Raw genomic sequence first — 25,646 nt, forward strand, 5'->3', positions numbered from 1 at the left:
TAGCTAGTGGGAAGCAGCCGCATAGCACAGGGAGATCAGCTTGCTGCTTTGTGACCACCTAGAGGGGTGGGATAGGGAGGGTGGGAGGGAGGGAGACGCAAGAGGGAAGAGATATGGGAACATATGTATATGTGTAAGTGATTCACTTTGTTATAAAGCGGAAACTAACACACCATTGTAAAGCAATTATACTCCAACAAAGATGTTAAAAAAAAAATGAGAGTTGAAGAAAATGCTTTTAGGTGCAGCAAAGTTTCTGTATCTTGTTTCTTGCTGGTTTTGGTCTGTTAAACTGCTGTGGTTCTGGGTCTGATTATGGTTTCTTCTGCAATACAGTTCCCTCACAGATTTAGTTAGGCCTACATCTTTGCTTAATTATTTATTTACTTATACCATTTATACCTTACAATTTAATTTTTATGTTAAAGAAAACCCATTCAGGTTTGTGATTCAACTAGAAGAAGGGTTAAAATTACCTTGAAATGGATATGGTGACCGATTGGACTATGTGTCTCCATTTTGGGGGAAAAAGTGAGAACATCTTTGTTTGTAAGAATGATAATTGCAACATGTTTGGCAGAAGCATGATTATGTTGCTATTAATTTGGTATGGAAGTTTAAATATGGGAAGAAGGGTGAAAATGTGTCCTAAGTAGTCCAGAGGGTGAACTCTTCAAGTTATTTGTTGGCCATGCACTCCATTGTTGCCATTCTGGACTCACCCCTATTTCCAAGGGGAGTGGCAGCCTGTAAACTACAGTTACCAGACCTCCTTGCCAGCTGGCTTCCACTTAGGTGTTGCCAGTAAGAGGCTGTGGCAGTACATTTGAAAAAGGGGCAATGGGAAGCCTCTCTTTTCTATCTCTACACTGGTGATGATTTTGGCAGCAGCAGCAATACTGGGTAAGCGAAGGCTCCTGGATTTATAGTCAGGAATAAATAAAACTCCATCAGCAACAACAGTGGATGATGCAGCAGTACAGTGTTCATGGGCACTGGCTCAAGCAACTGCAAGAGCAGCAGAAACAGCAGGTGACTATGAGGTAGCTAAATTTCATAGCATTAATAGGTGTGTGGGTCCTGGCTTCCTACAAAGAGGTAGTGATTGCAGTTCCAACAGCAGTAGCAGCAGCAGTAGCTGTCACTACTCCAGCAACTTTAGTGGCATTTATATCATGAGTTTTGGGTTTTTTTGTTTTTGTTTTTTTTCGGTACGCGGGCCTCTCACCACTGTGGCCTCTCCCGCTGCGGAGCACAGGCTCCGGACGCGCAGGCTCAGCGGCCATGGCTCACGGGCCCAGCCACTCCGCGGCATGTGGGATCCTCCCGGACTGGGGCACGAACCCGCGTCCCCTGCATCGGCAGGCGGGCCCTCACCCACTGTGCCACCAGGGAAGCCCTATCATGAGTTTTGATTAGTAACTATTTTTTCTTTTCACTCCAACAAATGTATTACTTTTGTAACCAACACCGATATAAATTTCTTTCTGTTTCAAATATTTAGTATGTTTATTTTTCCCAGTTGGATGCTGAGTTATAGAAATACACATATATGATACCATTTACTTACTGTTCAAGAACATGACAAATGATACTCTATATTGTTAAAGGATGTATATATACATTGTCAAAAAAGTGTTAAAAAGGCTCAGAAATGGTAAACTCCAAATATTGGATATGGGTTATAGAGTGAGAGAGAAGAATGTGTTTAGGGAGTGCATGTTGGGTTTCAACTATTTTGTTAATGTTTTATTTCCTATTCTAGATGGGAGATAAGCAAATATTCATTAGATTGTTATTTATTCATTTTTTAATAATTGAAACATAATACATTAAAATAAAGATCAGTACTGAGATGATTAAAAAGAGCATATTCTTCAGTATATTACTCATAAATATAGTTTAAAAATAGTTACAAAAATTCAATTAGCAAATATTTCATAGAGGTTAAGACATATTAGTGTTTTAGAAAAGGAACTATTATGTATTTATAGATCTTAAACATTCAGAGTAATGTAAAATAAACTTAAGTCATTGCAAATTGTTTTGTTTTTCAGTGATTATAATGATGATCTATTTTGTCTTTATAAAGATAATTTAATGCATATTATTGCTTTCTTTTTTTCTTTTTACATTTTAGGTATTGTGTTTGGTCTTGTAGATCTGAGCACTGGCAATTTTCAGAAGGAGAATCATCTGAAAACCACTGAGAATTTAGTGCTGTCATTGACCTATGATATTTCATCTTGCCTGGTAGTAGTGTTCATAGCATATTATGGAGGGAAAGGAAACATACTAGGATGGATTACAGTTTCCTCCTTTTTAGTAGGATCTGGATCACTTTTATTTGCTTTTCCATACTTTAGTGGTAGAAATTATAAAATGACGGTAGAAACTGAAGGTAAGATTTTAAAAGATACTATCATACATCAAATCATTATTCATTTAAGCCATTGGCTCTAGGAACTTAAAATAGACTGTGATATTTATGTGTCTGTACATTCATTCATCTGTATCTACTTATATGATCAAGTTTATTAAGCTAATTAATGGTAGCTCCCTGGTAACATGTATGTCATTCTCCCATCTTCTCATGATCATATACCCTTTCATCTAAGAGATGGGCCTAGTAACATGAAAGAATATTTTGGATGATATTTGGGATAATATTTGGGATAATTATTTTGTGAAATTGGTTTTCTTTTATCAATTTTCATATATATTATAAATCTTTTGATTTATATCTTCCACAGTATACTTAAATTGATCCCTTTATTTTGACCTCAGCACACATATACACAAGTACAAAGGCAAAGATAACCAAACTTACACAGACACACACAAAAAGTCAGAACTTTTCTAGCTACTTCTGCCATTTCAAAATGGGTGCTGCCCTTTGACACAGGACTTCGAATCTGGAAAGATTGGAGGCTTCTTTGCTTTCTTCATTGTTTTTTTGATTTATTCCACAATTTTTTGCTACTCCCAGTAGATAAAAAGGCTATTTGAAGTCCGTAGCACTATTTCTGACACTTTTGTGTCAGGGACTTTCTTGTTATGCATAGGCTTATAAAAGTGTTGGAATGCATTTACCAGTTTTGGAAACTTTAAACTGGGCTTTAGCAAGAAATGATGGAAAAGGCATGAGGATGTCTCTATATGTGTGTATGTGTGTATATACATTTTTATGATGTTTAAAAGTATGTTTGTGATGTGTGTTTATGCTGTGTGTTTACAATGGAAATAAAAATAGTTCATATTAAATATAATTTATATAAGATATTTAGCTATATATACTATATAATTCATATTATAAATAATATACTGATATGTATATGATATATATCATATAATTTATGAAATCTAATATTCACATATATTTATGTTTATTATATTTGTAGACTATATGTAGAATAAATACATTTATTAATTTATAGAATATATTTGTAATATATTTATTATATTTGTATAATGGACAGGTAATTGAATTAGAAGATGACTTATGGGAAGAAGGGAATGGATAACACTTTACTCCTATCCTTCCCTTAACCCTTTTCTGGTGAGAAAAGGTGAAAAGTTAGGAAGCACTGCTTGAGACATTAAAAATGCTGCTTGATGAGTACTCAGGAGTAATGACAGTAGAAATAGTACAGTCTTTCTTCCTTTGTGTTTTCTTTATAGTATCTAGATTCTAGATATTTTATTTTCTGCTTGTGATTAAGAACGTGTAATTTATCTAACAACAACCATTCAGTGTATTTACTGGGTAACCCTCTGCTTGTTGTTAGAGAAGCAGAAATAGAGTAAATAAATGGTCTTTGCAGGTAGAAGTGTTTATTTCATACACACATCTATGCAGATATTTCACTCATTTTGTTGAAAAGTTTAGTTCTTACATAACTAATTTTCTACTCTATGTACATACTTCAGTTTATGTATGTATATATATTTAATTTCTGTATTTTCTTCTTTCATCCTTATTTTGGGGGGGGTCCTTCTCTTATTCTTTTCTGAATATCCCTCCTATTCTATTCTCTATTTTCCCCAGTTACCTGCCATACCCATCTTCCTGTATGACTGGCCTGAACCTTGGAGCAGTCCATTTATCACCACCTTACACTCCCTTTCTCTGCCCCCTCTACCTCATCTCAGTTTTCTGTACTAATGACAAATTGGTCTTCAGTCCCTATGTGTCAACTAACATGTAGAAATCATAGTAAACCAAATCCTTGAGAAGTTAAAACTAATTTTCTCCTCTAGTTCATGCAAACAGTTGTATCACACTCTGATCTTTAGTTTCTAGATCTCTGCATATAATTGAACACCCAACATATCCATGGTTGCAGTGCACTGTCACATTACTAAGAACTTACTAAATATCTGTTATCTCACTGTCTGATTATATCCACTAATTCTTCTAACTCACTCATATAACAGAAACATCAGTTCTTTCCTTTCATTAGAACCTTTAGTGTATTGACCATGATCCTTAGGAGAAGGGAAACAAGTTGAATGTTTTTTTTTCTAGAAGGAGACAAGAGTAGTAGATTAGGGACATACTTGATTATCAGGAGGGTGAAGGACCTACCTGAGTTTAATAATCATGCATTCAAAGTGAGATTTGCATCGTTGTGTGTTTCCCTCGAGCCTCATTCAACTTTGAAAGCGTAGGTGTAGAGTAGGGAGAAGAGTTTAATTTGACCAGGGCTGAAGTTTTACTAAGGGATTGCATGATATGAAAGAGAACAAAGGATTTAAAAGTGTTAAGATGATAATGAGAGAAGTAAGGAGATGAAGGGGACATTGAGATTGTGAAAAGGAGCAGGATCAATGGATTGATTATAGGTCTTGGTGAGTTTTAAGGATTGTAGCAGCTGGGTTGCTAGAAGGAGTGATCTGGAAAAATAGAGAGAGTTTGAGTGTAGGATGCTTACAATTAAGGAAGGCTTGTAGTTATTGTTTCTGAAAGTTTAAAATGAGTAGCTAGGGTAAGTGGAATACAAGTACATGAACGGAGAGGAGTTCAAGGAACTAAGAAGCTAGGATGTTGGAAATATCAGATTGATACCGATATCACCACAAGTTAACATGTCTATATAAAATTGAATCAGTATTTTGGATCACAATTCTAGAGACCTCCTCGCATTTGACTTGGGATCAAGTTTCATTCTCTGTGGATACTGAACCACCTGAAAATTTCCATTTGTGTACTATTTTGCAGTCTATACTATTACCAGTTTTCCACTAATATTTTAAGAGCATTTGTTAAATTCCAATCAAAATAGACACAGTCAGAATGATCTAATTAGCATTACCTGGATCTACCAATCTAATGACAAATGTAATTCCAACAAACATTTATTTACTATTGATTTACAACCATGTGAATTTGAAAAAGCATAAGAAATACACTGTCACCTAAAGGAGTTTAAAATCTAGTACATTACCATATAATGACCAACAGAGAGAAAATTTTATTGTATAATGCCTTGTCTTTATGCACCTGTATTCTAGAAGTTAGTGGGTCTAAAATGGGAAACTATTTAGTAACACGAAGTTAATTTGAAGATTGCTGAAGAAGTGGATCTAGAACTAAACTCAGAAGGTAATCTTTAGTAATTCAGATAATTTAGGACGTTAGAAATACTTTTACCCTGGGGTCAAAACTCAGGGGTACCAGATGCCAAATTTAAGAGGAATATGTGTGTATGTGTGTGTATATACATATATGTATGTATATACTTACGCACACATAAGTATATATATACATATAATTATGCATACACATTTATATTTGGTTTATAATATGTGCATATTTTCCAGTATTCCCACAAATTTTCTTTTATCGTTGCTTTTTTTCTGAGAACATGATGATTGATTATAGAACTACTACATTCAATATACATGAGTATTAACTAAAATAAAAGCATTATTGTGGAAATAGCTTATAAAAGGTAAAACATTTCATAGAAGATACTGCGTATTTGTTGTATGTTTAACTTTTGACTCATTTAACAAAAATATAATTATCTTTTCAAAAGATACTTGCCAAGAAATGAAGATGGTCAAGGCTTGCAAGAAAGCTTCATTATCATTCCAATCAAAATATATGACGTTCTTCATCCTTGGGCAGAGTGTGCAGGGAATAGCAGCTATACCTCTTTATGTCCTTGGAGTAACCTTTATTTATAACAGCGTTGCCACACACTCAGCTGGTATTTATCTAGGCAAGTTATTTCCCCTTCTAATATGATTTTTATATATTTTCATCCTATCAACCTATTTAGGCTGCAGTTCATTTCGCTGGGAAAAAAAATCTCAAATTACCAGATTAAATTGCTTGAGTAGTTGTATGTTTTAACTTTAAGGATACAGTGGGGTATCACTTCTCGGCCTTTTGGCTAATATCAAGGATATAGTGGGATGTTGCTGCCATAATATCCATAAGGGAGTAGAAATATTGTTTATGCTTGCTTAGAGCAAGATTCAGTGTGGTGCTGAAATAATCATTACTAAGCTCTTTATGTACATTAACACAATCGTTTTGGGGAGCTTTGATTTTTTTTTTTTTTTTTTTTTGCGGTATGCGGGCCTCTCACTGCTGTGGCCTCTCCCCTTGTGGAGCACAGGCTCTGGACGCGCAGGCTCAGCGGCCATGGCTCACGGGCCCAGCCGCTCAGCGGCATGTGGGATCCTCCTGGACCGGCACACGAACCCGTGTCCACTGCATCGGCAGGCGGACTCTCAACCACTGTGCCACCAGGGAAGCCCAGCTTTGATATTTTGAAGTTAATGAAAACATAGTCTCATTCATCCTGTCAAGGAGAGGAGTGATGTGCTATTTAATTAGCTACAGTGTAGTATCCTCTATTTATAATATTTCATGCTAGTGTATTGCACAATAAGTAGCCCTGGGGTACAGTAATCTGTACCTCTTTATATTGTAATAGCTTCTGGTCCTGGTAGATCATCTACTTATACAGGGTTATCTAACTATCATTTTTGGAAAAAAATTTAAAGTTGTTTTTACATACTTATTGTGAAGGTGACTTAACAGAAAATAACATTTTTCACCAAAATAATAATTTTTCCACCAGAGGTAAGGAAAGTCATATCAATGAACTAAAATAGATAATATTCATATTTATGTTTGTTTTTAGAAAAAAAATTGTAGCCATTCATTACCGTTGGCTGATGGTGGCAACAAATCTGTTTGTTTTACTTTTGATTCTATTGAATAGCAGTTAAAACACATGTATACACTACAGAGAGTAGCTTACTTTATTGCTACCTCCTGCCACCCTGGCAGCTAAAGTGAAGGATGCAAAGGTGATGTTTATGTTAAAGTATTATCTTGCTTTAGTACCACAAATTAAATTGAAATAAGACCCGTTGAATTTGTATTAAATATATGTGTATTTATTTATATTACATTAATATATAGATTAAATAAGGTACAGTGAATTACAAAATTATCTGAGTTTTTCTAATGTGTGCATTGAATAATATGTATGATGATAAATTTTATGTGTCACCTTGGCTAGGTTATGGCAACCAGTTGTTTGGTCAAACAGCAGTCTAGATGTTTCTGTGATAATTTTTAGATGTGACTAATATTTACAATCAGTAGACTTTGAGTCAAGCAGATTACCCTTCATAGTATGCGTGAGCCTCTTCTAATCAGTTAAAGCCTTTCAGAACAGACTGAGGTTTCCCAAAGAAGAAGCAATTCTGTCTCCAGACTACAGTGTAGAAACTCTGCCTGAGTTTTCCCATGCTGCTGGCGTGCCCTGTAGATTTAAGACTTAATTATGGACTCAAGACTATAACATTAGCTCTTACCTGGATTTCCAGCCTGCCAGCCTGCCCTACAAATTTGGATTTGCCAGCCCTACAATTTCATGAACCACTTCCTTAAAGTCTCTGCCTCGCTCTCTGACTCTCTGTCTCTCTCTGTTTCTGTCTCTCTGTTTCTCTCTCAATATCCTATTGGTTCTGTTTCTTTGGAGACTAATAGAATATTCCATGAAGCTTTCAGAAATAATTCATTGCAGTGAGATCATTTTTATCATTTTACAACAAAGTTGGGTTATGTAGTTTGATGTTCAGTATCCATTTTCTAGGCCTTGTGGAAGCTGCAGGAATACTCGGATATGCTTTGGGATATGCAATAGGAGCACCCTTAATTAAGGCCTCTGTGAACAGTACTTTTGAGACAAGGTAGGCTGGGTTTTTTTTTCTCTTTTTTTTCTGTTTTACATTGTATAAAATATTTATTGGATAGATACTGTAGCTTATAAATATATAATTTGTAATTACTATTTTAAAAATATGTAAATGTGACTGATATGCACATATGTATACATATAAATATATCTAAAATACACATTTTATCTTTGCTGTTTGAAATATAATTCAAAAAACAACTTATAATGACAACCATACTACTATTTCCACATATAGTTTTTTTTTTAATTGAGGTATAAAACACATAGTGTAAAATTTACCATCCTAACCATTTTTAAGTGTATAATATAGTAATGTTAACTATATGCATATTGTTGTGTAATGTATCTCTAGAATTTTTTCATCTTGCAAAACTGAAACTCTATATCCATTATACAACAACTTGCTATTTCCCCCTTACCCCCAAGCCCTGGCAGTGATTCTTCTACTTTTTGTTTCTAAGAGTTTGACTATTTTAGACACCTCATATAAGTGGAATCATGAAGTAATTGTCTTTTTATGACTGGCTTATTTCACTTAGCATAATGTCTTCAACGCTCATCCATGTTGTAACATATAACAGTATTTCCTTCTGTTTTAAGGCTAAGTAATATTTCATTGTATGTATAAACCACATTTTCTTTATCTATTCATCTGTCAGTTGACCTTTAGGTTACTTCAACCTCCTCTTGGCTATTGTGAATAATGCTACAATTAACATAGGTGTGCAAATATCTCTTTGAGACTCTATTTTCAATATTTTTGGGATATATACCCAGAATTGTTAGATGGTATGGTATTTCTGTTTTTAATTTTTTTGAGGAACTTCCATATTGGTTTTTTTTTAACAGCCATCCTAATAGGTATGTATGAGGTGATATCTCATTGTGGTTTTGATTTTCATTTCCCTGATGATTAGTGATGTTGAGCATCCTATCACATACTTGTGGGCCATTCATATATCTTCTTTGAAGAAATATCTATTCAAGTCCATTGCATATTTTTAAAATCAGATTTTTGTTTTTGTTGAGTTGAGGCAGTTCTTTCTATATTCTGGATATTAGCCCTACTCCAGATACATGGTTTGCCAATATTTTCTCCCATTCTATAGTTTTTCTGTTCACTCTGTTGATTGTTTCCTTTGCTGTGCAGTTTTTAAGTTTGACGTAGTCCCATTTCTCTAATTTTTTTTGTTGCCTGTGCTTTTGGTGTCATATCAAAAAATAATTGCCAAATCCAATGTCATGGAGCTTTCTTTGTATGTTGTTTTCTGGGAGCTTTATTGTTGCAGGTTTTATGTTTAGATCTTTAATCCATTTTGAGTTATTTTTGTATATATTATAAGGAAAGGGCCCAACTTCATTCTTTTGCACATGAATATCCAGTTTTTCCAGCACCATTTATTGAAAAGATTATCCTTACCCTGTTGTGTATTCTTTTCATCCTTGTAAAAGATTATTTGTCCATATTTATGAGAATATATTTCTGGGATCTTTATTCTCTTCCACTGTTCTATATATCTGTCTTTATATCAGTACCATACTGTTCTGATCACTATAGCTTTGTAATATATTTTGAAACCAGGAAGTGTGAAGCCTTTGTCTTTATTTTTCTTTCTTGGGATTGTTTTGACTATTTGGGATCTTTTGAAATTCCATATGAAATTTTAGGATTTTTTTTTCTATTTCTGCAAAAAATTCTGTTGAGGTTTTGATAGGGATTGCATTGAATCTGTAGACCACTTTGGGTATTAAGGGCATTTTAACAATATTGAGTCTTCAAATCCATGAGCATGTATGTCTTTCCATTTATTTGTATCTTCTTTAATTCCTTCAGCAATGTTTTGAAGTTTTCAGTGTACAAGTCTTTGCCTTGCATGCTGCTCATTGTTAGTGTATAGAAACACACTTGATTTTTGTGTTGACTTTGTATCCTGCAACTTTGCTGAATTCATTTATTAGTTCTAACAGTTTTTTTGTTTGGAGTCTTTAGCATTTTCTAAATAGAAGATCATGTCATCTGCAAACAGAGGTAATTTTACCTCTTCCTTTCCAATATGGATGCCTTTTATTTCTTTCTCTTGCCTGATTGTTCTGGCTAGAATATCCAGTACTATGTTGAATAGAAGTGTTAAAAATAGGTAGGTGTCTTTGCCTTGTTCCAGATATTAGAGGGAGAGCTTTCAGTTTTTCACCATTGAGTGCAGTGTTAGCAGTGGGCTTTTCATATATGGCTGTTATTATGTTGGGTAATTTCCTTCTATTATCAGTTTGTTGAGAGTTTTTACAATGAAAGGGTGCTAAATTTTGTTGAATGCTTTTTCTGCATCGAGATGATCATGTGCTTTTGTCCTTCATTCTGTTAATGGGGTAAATCACATTAACTGATTTTCATATGTTGAACCATTCTTGTATTCCAGAATAAATCTCACTTGGTTATGATGTGTGATTCTCTTAATATGTTGTTGAATTTGGTTTGCTAGTATTTTGTTGATGAATTTTGCATCATTATTCATCAGGGATATTAGTGTGTAGTTTCCTTGTAGTATCTTTTTCTGATTTTGTTTTCAGGGTAATGCTGACCTCATGGAATGAGTTTGGAAGTATTCTTACCTCTTAATTTTTTTGGGAAAGTTTGAGAAGGATTGGTATTAATTCTTCTTTAAGTGTTTGGTGGTACTCTCCAGTGAAGCCATTTGGTCCTGGGATTTTCTTTGTTGGGAGGTTGTTTTTTTTTTTGTTTGTTTGTTTTTTTGCGGTACGCGGGCCTCTCACTGTTGTGGCCTCTCCCATTGCGGAGCACAGGCTCCGGACGCGCAGGCTCAGCGGCCATGGCTCACGGGCCCAGCCGCTCTGTGGCATATGGGATCTTCCCAGACCAGGGCACGAACTCGTGTTCCCTGCATCGGCAGGCGGACTCTCAAGCACTGCGCCACCAGGGAAGCCCTGTTGGGAGGTTTTTGATTACTGATTTGCTCTCCTTATTGGTTCTGTGTCTGTTTAGATATTTTATTTTTTCATGATTCAGTCTTCATAGGTTATATGTCTCTAGAAATTTTTCCATTTATTCTAGGTTATCCAACTTGTTGGCATAAAATTGTTCATAGTATTTTCTTATGATCCTTTCTTATTTCTGTAACATCAGTTGTAATATCTTCTCTTTCATTTCTGATTTTTGTTATTTGAGTCTTTTTCTTGGTCTAAAGGTTTGTCAATTTTGTTGATTTTTAAAAAAAAAAATCAACTCTTAATTTAATTGATTTTCCCTATTGTTTTTCCATTCTATGTTTCATTTATTTCTTCTCTAGTCTTTACTATTTCCTTCTTTTTGCTATATAAATATGTATTTTAAAAAATTAATTAATAATTTATTTTTGGCTGCATTGGGTCTTCGTTGCTGCACGCAGGCTTTCTCTAGTTGCAGCGAGTGGGGGCTACTCTTTGTTGTGGTGCGCAAGCTTCTCATTGCGCTGGCTTCTCTTGTTGCGGAGCACAGGCTCTAGGTTGTTGTGGCTCACGAGCTCTAGAGCGCAGGGTCAGTAGTTGTGGCGCACGGGCTTAGTTGCACCAAGGCATGTGGGATGTTCCCGGACCAGGGCTTGAACCTGTATCCCCTGCATTGGCGGGTGGATTCTTAATCACTGTGCTACCAGGGAAGTCCCTAAATATGTATTTTTAAAGTTATATTTAATTATGTATTGGGAAGTGGTACTCTAAGTGACTTATTGCCTTTTTTATTTCTCTCATTAAGATGACGGAGTTAATGAAGGAGATAAAAATCTACCACTACAAGAAAACAGAAAGGTCCGCCCTCCATTTCTGAAACTCTGGTTTTATATAAATGTAGAACTAATTAAAACTGAGGTACAGAAGCCAACTAGCTCCTCTTATTTATTGCCAACTTGCCAACTATTTCCATAGTTATTTATTGCTACAGATAGTATGTGGAAGCTCTCCTCCTAGCTCCCCTGCCAGCTCATCTGGGTTCTTACCTAGCCATAGTGAAGTTTTGGTAGCTGGAAGGGGCAGGGTAGGTGGGCAGATAAAGTATCAGAGAATATGTGTTGGATGTATTTTTTTTGACTCTCTAAATTCACTTCCACCTTTCTAAAACCTTCTCTAGTCTCTTTTCTTCCCCAGGAGGCTATATTGAGAGCCTCAACATAATCCCTTGAACTCTGGATTTCAGTTGGATTTGGCCAATGAGAGGCACTGGCAAATGAGAGGGCAGGAGCAAATTAAGGCTAGGGTATTATCCTTCCAGTTTCTGCAGGAGTTGTATCCAGGTTGGCTGTATTCCTATTCTAAAGATGACGCCTCCTTTGAGGCTTCCTTTTCCATTTATTAAGCAGTGTTCCACTTGACATTAAGGCTTGTCATAACAGTTTGCTACTGTACTGCTGACTCCATAATTTTGTGCTGTACCCTGTTCATTTCCCTAAACTCTGCCCACATCACTGGAAATAGTCTTCTTGTCCCTCTCTCTTCAAATTATCTCAGATGAGTACACCATCTGTTTCCTATCAGTATCCTGACTGATACTAAAAATAGTATCAGAAGTAGCTTTAGGATTCCAGAACTAGGTTGCATATTTGTATGCACAGATAACCTCCTTGCTGGGAGTACATTGAAGATAGTTACTAAAATGATCATAGGTTGTAGGATGGGATTAAGTTCAGGGAGGGCAAGACTAGGAAATTAAATAGTTGTATCATTTAATCACTGGAGGGACAGAAGTTATTTTAAGAGTTCTGGGTCATACGGCTTCTTTTAACAATACTAGAAAATATTCCCAGGGAAAAGGAAACATTTAATTGTGTGAATATTAAGTTCTCTCATTGAGATGAGAAAGGGGATGGCCACTATATTACAACTCCACTCAACAGTGGCCTTGAAATCAGGAGATCATTCTAGTGAGTAGAACTTCAGGCTGGTTGTCCACTTAGCATAGAAGGAGGGATGGCCTGAGGTATAAGTTTATACTAATTTATGGTTGGGTAGCCAAGGACTTAGAAAAAGATTAAAAAAAAAAAGGTAACCAGGAGGATATGTGGATGAAACTTTTAGAACTGGCACATGAAAAGGGTATGTACTTTGGAAGAGGCTCTTTAATCAGCTGGACAAGATATCCCATCCTGTTAATGTTAGCCAGCCTCTCTCTTTTTTTCTAACCACCCTAATTCTTCCTCAATAAGCTCATGTGAAAAGTGGCCATGGTGACAGTAATGGTGAGTTTGCATGAGTGCAGTAACATGGACTTCTTCACACTAAGGACAATCTCTCAACAAGAATATTTACTAGGATATGAGTATTCCTACTGCTGAGTATCCAATTCATCAGTAGTAGAGGTCAACCCTGAGTTCCCGATACGACACATTCATTGGGAGACAAGCTGTCATCAGGTTGATTACTTTGTTCTTAGGTTGGCCCTCTTTTAACATAGAGATTTGTCTTTATAGGGAAAGATACTTATTCTAGGCAGGAATTTTTCTTCTGTACTGTCTTAGTCCATTTGGGCAGCTGTAACAGAAATATTATACACTGGGCTTACAAAAACAGAAATTTACTTCTTGCAGTTCTGTATGCGGGGAAGTCCAAGATCAAGGTGCTGGCAAATTCAGTGTCTGGTGAGATCTTGCTTCCTGGTGTCCTTGCTTCTCCCTGTGTCCTTACATGGATGAAGGGGCAAGAAGTCTATCTGGGGTCATTAATCACATTCATGCAGACTCTACCCTCATGACCTAATCACCTCCTAAAGGCCCCACTTCCTAATACCATTACATTGATACAGAATAATGTCACAGCTGAGAAAATCCCCCACAAAATTATGGCCTGAGCATTACTGGAGACAAAGGATGTTGAAACTGCAAAAGAACTGTGAGTAAAAAGGGAAAACTCAACAAATCCCAGCAGAGGATCCTTTACATTTCCATCTCACCCTGCCCACTGCAAGGCTTTGTAGTTTGCAAAGGCCAACCAAGAAAAACCACAAGGAAGAAAGAAGACAAAGTTCTATCAAAGCATGATTAGGTATGATCACTAGAAGGGTAATACACACTCAATATGAGAGTTCAGAGAAGGGACTATAAGAAAAAGATTACCAAGTATATGTGATTTAAAGGGTCACATACCCAGATACAGTGTTAGTTGTGCAACTTAAAGGGCCAGGCTTATCCTAAAGAATTGGGCACATGATTTAAAGGGGCAGGAATGATTTCAAAAAAGAGATGAGATTTAGAGTGATGTCTTCTAAATGCATAGCTTCTGTTGGAGAAACAAGTTTAAAAGGAACAGAGAATTACTCTTCGCCACGTGTATGGACAGGGGAAAAGTGGGGAAAGGAAAAAATTTAGTATCCTGCAGGACAAAAGAGAACCACATAATTGGAGAACTCACAACCACTCAATTTCAGCAAAACAATAACAAATTAACAGAAAATGCTCTTTCTTGCTCTGTTTAATCATGGCTTTGTTTGTATTAAAATATACAAAGTTGAAAATTTTCATTTTCTCTATTAAAGTGTTGAAGACAGTGATGATAATGAACGCTGGCAGCAGAGTTGGTGGATTCATTTTGTTATTATTGCAGTTATTGCATGGTCTACATTAATACCATTTTCATGCTTTCCACATGGTATTCGAGGTGACTATAAAAATATAATTCATTAAATTAAAGGACAGTATATTCTTCATCCCTACCAATTCTCAGAATATGGCTGAACTGCATTTCTTTCTGTGTACATTTCGTTCTGTCATGGACATACAGTGACATGTGCTAGTATTATTTGAACAAATAAAGCCGCATGTAGCCAAGTATTATTTATGTACCAGGCTTTCATTAGTACATGTTCTTGCTTCTTGTCATTCCTCTTTAAAAATGCTTTATATCTAAAATTCAGAAGTTTTCTTAAAGAAAGAAGCATATTTAAACCTATTTACCTATCATGATTTAAGGCATGTATTACCCCATAGAATTGTTGTAAGACAGAGTAATAACTATTAAAATTCTTCTGGAAACACTAAAATATACATGTAACGTTAGAGAAATCGAATACTCTCCTAATGGTAGTACATTTCATTGGCACAAAATATTTTTAGTAATATCAAAGTTTGTGCTTTTATATTTTAGGTCTATGCTGTCAAATACTGTAGTCACCATATGTGGCTATTTAAGTTTTAAATTAAATTAAAAATCCATTTACTCAGTAGTAGGAGCTACATTTCAAGTATTTAACAACCACAGTACAGCTAATGGCTACAGTACTGGAGAGTACAGAAGAGTACAGATATGGGAAATTTTCCTTATCATAGAATTTTCTTTAGTACAGCACTGTTTTAGAAGAATGTGCCTTTTAGTTAGATTGACTTTAGCATGTTCAAAAACAGCTCACTTGCCATTTCAAGACAAACTGGGTATATTGGGATGTGTATGTATGTTTATAATATGTGTTTTAGTTATTTGAACATGTCATAAGATTCTTTTACTTGTTAACATATAGGCACAGTGAGGATAAAAGCCGGAGAACGTAAACAGCCTCATTTGTTGGACAGAGATCAAACAAAAGATCAGGAGTTTGGAGCTAGTATCAAGGATTTATTTGCTACTTTTGGGGTAAAGTAAAATTTTACATAAACAAGCAAATTAAATTGACATTTACAATTCTTTTGTAGTGGATTTAAGAAAATAACTATAAAGTATTCAGCTTAAATCTGAGTGGAACTTTTGAAGTCTTAACCTACTCATTTTATAGGTAATGGAAAATAGAACCCATTTCACCTAAGTGGCATCACCAAGAACTTGATTAGTGTCAAAGACTGGTACCAAGTATTTTTCTTTCTTCTATTGCTTTTAATTTGACTTTTATATTATATTGAGTTTATTTTCTCCCTGCATAAATAAATAAGCCATTTAATAAGATGACAAAGGGGGCTTCCCTGGTGGTGCAGTGGTTAAGAATCCCCCTGCCAATGCAGAGGACATGGGTTCGATCCCTGGTCTGGGAAGATCCTACATGCCGTGGGGCAACTAAGCCCATGCACCACAACTACTGAGCCTGCACTTTAGAGCCCGCGAGCCACAACTACTGAAGCCCTTGGGCTTAGAGCCTGTGCTCTGCAACAAGAGAAGCCACTGCAATGAGAAGCCTGCGCACTGCAATGAAGACCCAACACAGCCAAAAATAAATAAATTAAATAAATAAATTTTAAAAAAACGACAGAGGTATTAACGTTATCTTTTTACTATATTTAAATAACTTAGAAAAGATCTTTAGAAGTTAACAAATCTTCTCACAAACATCTTTTTTTTTCATTTAGAAATGTTTATCTTTATTTCAGAATGACCTATAGGAAGGACCTTACCCAGATAAAGGTCCTGTCAGCCCTTCTCACAGGTTATGACTGAGTTTTGCTTCTATGGACCCACCAGTCAAAGCAGCAAAACTAATGAACATCTTATTTTATAGAAAATAATCTCATCTCAGTATCAAATGGAGAAGAACTCTTCGTTTTCTGGGTGAGAAACACAGCCTACAGTACAGACATAGTGGGGTTAAAAAAAAGCAACTTCTAGTGATTCTTTATTCAATTTGGTTTTTCTTTTCCTATTCATAACTTCATCCTTTATGTTGTCTGAAGAACTGTGTTTCTCACATGTAGGTTTTATCAAGTCATTTTCCACAGTACTTGGCAGGTGAATTTCACACTCTTTCACTGGGACTTTGAAGACCCTTCACAATACCATCAACTGAATTTTCCTACCTCATCTCAGAAATTTATCCCTATCTCCCCCACTTGCTCTTTCCTGGATATATTGGGTACTTTTATAATTCTCTACCTTTGTAGATGTAAATCTCTCTACTTCAAATGTTCTTCTCTCTCTTCTCCATTTGAGAAAAGCTCTTTGTCAAATCTTACCTTACATTCCTAGGCAAAATGAGTTTCTCTCTCCTTAATGCTTTTATAGATGTTTGTTCAAAATATCATATATAAATGTATATATTGGATGTGTACAGATAGTACTTTTTATTATAATAGTTTAATTCTTCTTAAAATGAATAGATTTGTTGTATAAAATCAGAAATTTTGTTTACTTGTTTTCATTCAAACACAAAAGTGTTTATTTTTTATCAAATCATGAACTCTTCCCAATAATGGATTATATTTCATTCAGATTTTTATTTAATTTTAATTTTTACAAAATATTTCATGTGTATATTTTAACAGTACTGAAATAAGTTGGGTATAACTTTTTCACATTGTTAAAAATTAAAATACAGTTGTTAAAATATACTTTTCAGAAAATTTAAACATGATTTTTTTTTTTAAATTATTGCCAGGCAAGAAACAAAAACAAGCCAATTCCAATATTTCTTTCTTGGAAATAGAGTGCTTTGATTGCTAGTGTTAGGATACAAAATAATATAATGTCCAGTTAACAGTCTTAGACTTCTAACACCTGTCTGGGTGGGTAACTAGAAGATATCTTAATCTTTTTAAAAGTTTATTAGAAAGGACTTCCAGAATGTCAGAGTGAGGAGCTTAGAAATTCTTAAGCTCCAAAAAGCAGTAATTGAAACTGGCAAAATTGTCAACAACCATTTCAAAACTCTGGAAATTAGGATTACACTTTGAAAATCACTGATTTATCGAAGATTTTTCTACTTACCCTAATTCTGAAAGCACAGTTACAGAGCAGGTTCTGCACATGTCGTTGGCTTGTAAACTTAGTTTCTGATAGGTGCCTGTTCTAGGAAGAAGGAAGGTTACAAAAACCGAAAAGCACCTTGTGATATTCCTAACACACTGCCACAAAGTGGCCAAGAGCAAAACAGTAGTCAAAATGAAGTTTCCTTGCTTTGAGCCCACCTGGACTTTATATAAACAATAATTTGAGAAATTCTCATTTTCATTTATCAAGTACAAATTGGTGTGTAATTTAAATGGAATAACTTGTTACTCTTTTAAAAAGTTAAACTATTTTTTTTGTTACAACCTGATAGAACCATACCCATTTAATTTTTAAATGATTACAAGTTAACCGTTCTTGAAGCCCACCATTTAAAATGATTCTTAAATAGTTTTGGGGACGTTTATGTGCCTTAGTTTCTCTTCTATAAAATAATGGTAATAGTAGTGCATATCTTATATACATACTTAGAATTAAACGTATTAATAGATGTAAGGTGCTTAGAACAGTGCCTGGAGCATAGTAGTACAATATAACGGATTGTTATTTTAGTTTTTCTTATTCATCTCTTTTTAATTGTGTAGTGTCACTGTGTTTAGTATTTGTATGGTCAGGCCACTCAAGGTGGCTGTTCTCTGGCTCTCTGTACATTCCTCTGCTCCACCAGTGCCTGCTTCACCTAAACCCTACTCACCTGACTGACCTTTCTACACACTTGCCCCAGGCCCAGTTAGTGATTATTCTTATCAAAGGGGCGGTGAGGGGTGTGCTGCTCTGCTAGTTTCCATGGTAACCTGGTGAGCCAACCTGACTCCCCCTATAACTGGCAGTCCCCGCCCCTCCTCCCCACCCCCGCACCCCCAGTAAAGCCTGCTGCCATGTCTTGTCTGCTGGTCTGCTGCACACGATGAGATGTCGCTCCAGGACCTTGCCTCAGACATGTAAGCTCCCCCATCCATTAAACCATTGATGTCTCTGTCACTGACTCCAGGCTCTTTCTTCAGTCTTAAAGCTGGGCAGGCACTGGCCTTATAGGCTTGTGGGGTGCAGCCCAACAGTATTAAAGATAAACTAGTAACTAATACCCATGTCTTTATGGAACTTACGGGTCTCAGATTTTGTTTTTTGTGGTACGTGGGCCTCTCACTGCTGTGGGCTCTCCCGGATGCGCAGGCTCACGGGCCCAGCCGCTCCGTGGCATGTGGGATCCTCCCGGACCGGGGCACGAACCCGTGTCCCCTGCATCGGCAGGCGGACTCTCAACCACTGCGCCACCAGGGAAGCCCGGGTCTCAGATTTAAAACAAACAAACAAACAAAAAAAACCCCACAGATTAAAAACAACTGATTAACAACTGAGTAGAGAAAATTGTGTGAAACCTGTTTTAGATGAGGGGTAAAGAAGGCTTCACTGAACAGGGAGCATTTAAATGGAGGAACCTAAAGTATGAGAAGGAGTTAACCATGTGAAGAATGGTCGTTAAGAAAATTCCAAGCACAAGGTACACATGTGGAAAGACCTTGAGGAAGCAAAGATTTGGGTATGTTCAGTTTAGAGAAGACCTCTGTGTTGGAGCATAGTTACTTGGTGGGGAGAGTGATAGAATGATAGGTTGGAGAGACATTCAGACTCATGTCTTTGTGGGACAGGGTAAAAAATTTAGATTTTATTTTTAATGCAGTAGGAAGTCACTAGTTTATTTTAAGTAGGGGAATAATATGAACATAATATAAATTTTGTTTTAGGAACTTTTAAACTTTGTGTAAAAAATGGATTAGAGTGGATTAAGAATTGAAAAGTCAGTACAATTTGAGTGTTGTTTCAGGAAGTTTTCCGTATGTGCCATAAAAAGTTGAATTTTTTATTCAGTTGTAGCATATGAGGACTCAATTTCAGGAGCCAATTAAAGAATCACTTGGCCTTCATAAAGTTCAGGGCTACTGATAATAATTTATGTAGGAAGAAAAAAGTAGATGTTCTAGGAAGCAACATGATCTGAGCTTCTGGAGCCATTACAAAGAAAGAAAAATAAAAAGCCTAAAATATGGGGAAGCAAATGTTCTAAAATCCAGGTACCTTATAGACATGTAATGTTAAGATTCAATAGAAAAGCCCATACATCTAGGCTCTTGCCTTTAACGTTATAGCAGGCTTGAGTTTCAGAAAGAAAACAGAGAGATAACGGGCCTACAAGATTTAAAAAATTTGCAGTGTTTGCTTTCTTTCATAGTTTAGCACCTGCCAAAGATGAGTTTCTTAGTAGAGCATATCTTTTAAGCCATGTCGGTAAAATTAAAGTAAAGCATGTCTTCCCTGATGATAAAGGGTTAGCCAGTGTTCTCTGGTGGGTTGGTGTTTACTTGTGAGTCAGTCAAGCAATGAAGATTATAAAGGAATTCAAGTAAGCAAGAGCGGATTTGTGCAGTGGGTAATGGTTATAATCTCTCCTCAGGTAAGGGCTAGAGATTCTATGACTTTCTGGTAATGAGTAGAAGGTACACCTAACTGAGTTTATGCTTCTCTGTGGTAGATCTAATAGGCAGAGAGATTTTCCTTGTTAGGGTCTGTTATTTTCACCTAAGCCCAAAAGTCAGGTTGCACACTAGAGACTGACCACCAGAGAGTAGCATCCTAATTTCTTTGGTGAAAAGCCTTAAGAGAGAGCCAGCTATAGCCTTCTCTTTGTGTCCCACATATATATTCAAGAGTTAACAAGGCTAATGGTGAATCAGGTCTCCCCTTATCCATAGGTTCTGATCTGTTAGCAGGCCTACCTACTAGTGGGACCACTCAGTAGAGACAGTATATAACATTTACTGCTGTTGAGACCTTATATTGATACAAGTACTTCTTTGATTCTGAGATACACTTTTTCCCCTTGACATTTTAACATCTTTGAAATTGGGTAAGATCTTAAACTGATGAAATCTTGAAATAGCTGTAAGTCAGAATGTAATTGTGACATAGTAGATATTGCCTGATATAGCAAACTTGGTCATGACTATTCATATTATTACTACTTTGAGTTATATACAATAGTGGTGCTGTCCATATAGAAAGAAACTGCTCTTTAACTCTTCAAAAAGCTAATGCAATGTTTAAGCATTGAATTGTAAAGTTAATATATATGTAGAAAGACAGAAACAGCAACAGGATATAATTTTTGATACTAGTAAAGCAAATAATTGCTGTTGTAGGAATGATCACTAGTTCACATTTTCTTGCAAAGAAATAGTCAAGTGTTTTATGGGACTAAAGTAAAGAATTCCCACAAGTAGAGATAGCTTTATTGTTCTTTTATTGAGATAATCTGAAAAAGGATTGCCTCCCACATGCCAAGTTGTGTAGCTGAGCCAGGAAAACTTGGCATTATTTGCAAATGACCTGGATGATAATGGGTTAATATCTAAAATATATAAATACCTCAGAAAACTCAGAAAAGTTGACATTTTATCTTCTTAATAGATATAATGTATTTCAAAAGCTGGTGAGACTGAAATCTGAGTAACGTAGGACTTTCCGTAAGGAATTGTACCATAATGTGAGTGGTAGTGATTTTTTTCACTTAGAAGTACATAAAATAATGGTGTCTCTTACAGTAGATGGTGTTGGCATTTTAGATTCAATGAAATATGGTATTTCAACCTTTCTGAGCCTCACTTTCTTCAGCCAAGAAATTGGTACAATAATGGTACCTCCCTCATAGGAATGCAAAGTGTACAGATCAGTGCATAGCCCATAGTAAAAACTCAATAAATGCATAAATAATATGAATTGAGATATTGAGATATTTCTGATTTTAGATTAAGGAAGGAAAATGCACCAAAAAAATAGGGGAAAATGTCATGACAAGATTTTCCTTTATCTTGATAAGAAGTGTGGGTTATCAACCATAAAATAAGAAGATTAAAAAGACTGGTGTGAGGAACTTCATTTACTAAAGGCCTATTGTCTTTCTCCTCTATTAATCCTGTAGTTCAGTACCTCCTGGTTCATGACACTTAGTTGGTATTGTTTGCCTGAAGTTCAGTGACTGTTTAGAGGCTCCTGATATAAGGACTAATGGAAAATCATTCCAGCAAACAGATCATTCCAGCCAGTAAAATTTATCACCGTCATTATAAGACTTACTAAAGTTGGTTGAAATACACACTTCCTGATTTTCTACACATAGTTTTTTTTAAAGTCTTCTTGTCATGAGTTTTTAATAAAGGGAGCCAGAGAAGTGGGTATTTTTAAATGGCTCCCTACTATTACTGTATTTCTTGCTTGGCGTGATATATTTTAGAAAATTCAAGTAAGGAAAGAAAAGAGTTTTATTAAAATGTCAGTAAAGATAATTTTTATAGCTTATTATTTTTATTGAAATGTAGTTGATTCACAATATTGTATGGTTGCAAGTGTACAACATAGTGATCTAATACTTTTATAGATTATATGCTATTTGAAGTTATCATAAAATATTGGCTATATTTCCTGTGCTATATAATATATTCTTGTAACTTATTATATACATAGTAATTTGTACCTCTTTATTTGCTACCCCCTCTTGCACATCCCCCTTTCTCCTCCCCACTGGTAATCACTAATTTGTTCTATCTGTAAGCCTGTTTCTGTTATGTTATATTCATTTGTTTGTTTTAGTTTTTATATTGCATATGTAAGTGATACCATACAGTGTTTGTCCTTTTCTGTCTGACTTATTTTACTAAGCATAATATCCCCCAGGCCCATCCATGTTGTTGCAGAAGGCAAAACTTTGTTCATTTTTATGGCTGAGTAATATTCCATTCTAAGTATATATATATATATATATATATATATATATATATATATATATACACCACATCTTCTTTATCCATTCACCTGTTGATGGACACTTAGGTTGCCTCCATGTCTTGGCTACTGTAAATAATGCTGTGATGAACATTGAGGTGCATTATCATTCTGAATTAGTGTTTTTGGATTTTTTTGGATATATACCCAGGAGTGGAATTGCTGGATCATATGGTAGTTCTATTTTTAGTTTTTTGAGGAACCTCCATACTGTTTTCCATAGTGCCTGCACCAATTTACATTCCTAATAACAGTGTACTAAGGTTCCCTTTTCTACCCATCCTCGCCAACATTTATTATTTGTGGTCTTTTTGTTAATAGCCTTTCTGTGGTGTGGTTTTGATTTGCATTTCACTGATGATTAGCAATGTTGAGCATCTTTTCATTTGCCAATTGGCCATCTGTGTGTCTTCTTTGGAGAAATGTTTATTCAGGTCTTCTGCCCAATTTTTAATTGGGTTATTTGGGGTTTTTTTAATATTGAGTTTTCTGAGGTATTTATATAGCTTGGATATTAACCCCTTATCATCCAGATCATTTGCAGATATTTTCTCCCATTCAGTAGGTTGTCTCTTCATTTTGTCCATGGTTTTCTTTTCTGTGCAAAAACTTTTAAATTTAATTAGATACCATTTGTTTATTTTTGCTTTTGTTTCCTTTGCCTTAGGAGGCAGATCAAAAAAATATTACTGTAATTTATGTCAGAGTGTTTTTTCTCATGATTGCTTTAGCTATTCAGGGTCTTTTGTGGTTTTATATAAATTTTAGGATTATTTGTTCTAGTTCTATGAAAAATGTCCTGGGTATTTTTGTAGGGATTGCATTAAATTCTGTAGATTGCTTTGGGTAGTATGGACATTTTAACAATATCAATTCTTCCAATCCATGAACATAGGATATCTTTCCATTTTTTTGCATCATTTTCAATTTTCTTCATCAATTAATCTTATATCCTGTAACTTTACTGAATACATTTATTAGAACTAACAGTTTTGTGATGAAGACTTTAGGGTTTTATATATGTAGCATCATGTCATCTGAAAATAGGGACAGTTTTATTTCTTCCCTTCTGATTTGGATGCCTTTTATTTCTTTTTCTTGTCTGACTGCTGTGGCTAGGATTTCCAATTCTGTGATAAATGGAAGTGGAGAGAGTGAGTATTCTTGTCTTTTTCCTGACTTTGGAAGAAAAGCTTTCAGCTTTTCATTATTGAGTATGATGTTAGCTGTGGGTTTGTCCTAAGTGGCCTTTATTATGTTGAGATATGTTCCCCCTATACCCACCTTGATGAAACTTTCTCATGAATGGATGTTGAATTTTGTTAAATGATTTTTCTGCATCTATTGAAATGATCACACAATTTTTATGCTGTTTTCTAATGTGATATATCACATTGATTGATTAGTGGACATTGAACCATTCTTGAATCCCTAGAATAAATCTCACTTGATCATGGTGTATGATCCTTTTTATATAGTGTTGAATTCAATTTGCTAATATTTTGTTGAGGATTTTTGCATCTGTATTCATCAGATATTTTGGCCTGTAATTCTCTTTTTTTGTGTGTCTTTATCTGGTTTTTGTATGAGGGTAGTGGTGGCCTTGTAGAATGAATTTGGGAGTGTTCCCTCCTCTTAAATTTTTTGAAATAGTCTGAGAAGGATAAGTATTATATCTTCTTTATATGTTCGGTAGAATTCCCCTGTGAAGCCGTCTGGTCCTAGACTTGTTTGCTGGGAGTTTTTTTTCTTACAAATTCAATTTCACTACTAGTAATCAGTCTGTTCAGATTGTCTGTTTCTTTTTGATTCAGTTTTGAAAATTGTATGTTTCTATAAATTTATCCATTTCTTCTAGGCTGTCAAATTTGTTGTATTCCCTTATGATTTTTTGTATCTCTGTGATATTGGTTATACTTTTTCTTCTTTCATATCTTATTTTGTTTATTTAGATCCTCTCTCTTTTTTCCTTAATGAGCCTGGCTTAAGGCTTATCAATTTTGTTTATCTTTTCAAAAAAACAAAACAGCTCTTGGTTTTGTTGATCTTTTCTATTATTTTTTGGTTTCTATTTTATTTATTTCCTCTCTGGTCATTATTATTTCCTTCCTTCTGCTGACTTTAGGCTTTGTTTGCTCTTCTAATTCCTTTAGGTGGTAGTTTAGGTTGTTTGTTATCGAGATTTTTCTTGTTTCTTCAGGTAGGACTGTATTGCTATAAACTTCCCTCTTAGAACTGCTGTTGTCACATCCCACAGATTTTGGAAATTTGTCTTTTTATTTTCATTTTTCTCAAGGTATTTTCTGATTTCCTCTTGGATTTCTTCATTGGCCCATTGGTTTTTTAGTAGTATTTTGTTGTCTGCACAAGTTTATGTTTTTTCCTGTAATTGTTTTCTAGTTTCATACCACTGTGGTTAGAAAAAATACTCAATATAATTTCTGTCCTCTTAAACTTGTTGAGACTTGCTTTGTAGTGTACATCTGATCTGACCTGGAGAACACTCCATTTGCACTTGAAAAGAATGTGTATCTGCTGTTTTGGGATGGAATGTCCTATGGATGTCTATTAAGCCAACTGGACTAATGTGTCATGTAAGACCACCATTTCCATATTGATTTTGTGTGTGGATGATGTGTCCATTGATGTAAGTGGAGTATTAACATCCCCTACTATTATTGTATTATTTTTAATTTCTCCCTTTACATCTGTTAGTGTTTGCTTTGTATTTTTAGGTGCTCATCTATTACGTGCATATATGTTAATGAATGTTACATCCTCTTCTTATATTGATCCCTTTGTCATTATACAATGACCTTCTTTGTCTTTTATTATGGACTTTTTTTTTTTTTTTGCGATACGCGGGCCTCTCACTGTTGTGGCCTCTCCCATTGTGGA

At 35.3% G+C, this 25,646-nt stretch overlaps 1 protein-coding gene across 1 annotated transcript in view; it reads left to right on the forward strand.

Moving 5' to 3' along the window:
• Window positions 1-875: 875 nt before the first annotated feature.
• Window positions 876-25,646, forward strand: part of LOC309958932 (solute carrier organic anion transporter family member 6A1-like) — a gene marked incomplete at both ends in the record, with an annotated part of 81,352 nt that continues 56,581 nt past the window's right edge. The window contains 4 exons of the mRNA XM_082835053.1: window positions 876-903; window positions 2,141-2,401; window positions 6,042-6,242; window positions 15,724-15,836. Of these exons, the coding sequence (XP_082691179.1) occupies window positions 876-903; window positions 2,141-2,401; window positions 6,042-6,242; window positions 15,724-15,836 (603 nt within the window). The remainder of the gene's footprint in view (window positions 904-2,140; window positions 2,402-6,041; window positions 6,243-15,723; window positions 15,837-25,646) is intronic.

The sequence above is a fragment of the Leucopleurus acutus genome (genome assembly GCF_964270905.1).
Source record: "Leucopleurus acutus genome assembly, chromosome: 3".
NCBI classification, from domain to species: Eukaryota; Metazoa; Chordata; class Mammalia; order Artiodactyla; family Delphinidae; genus Leucopleurus; species Leucopleurus acutus.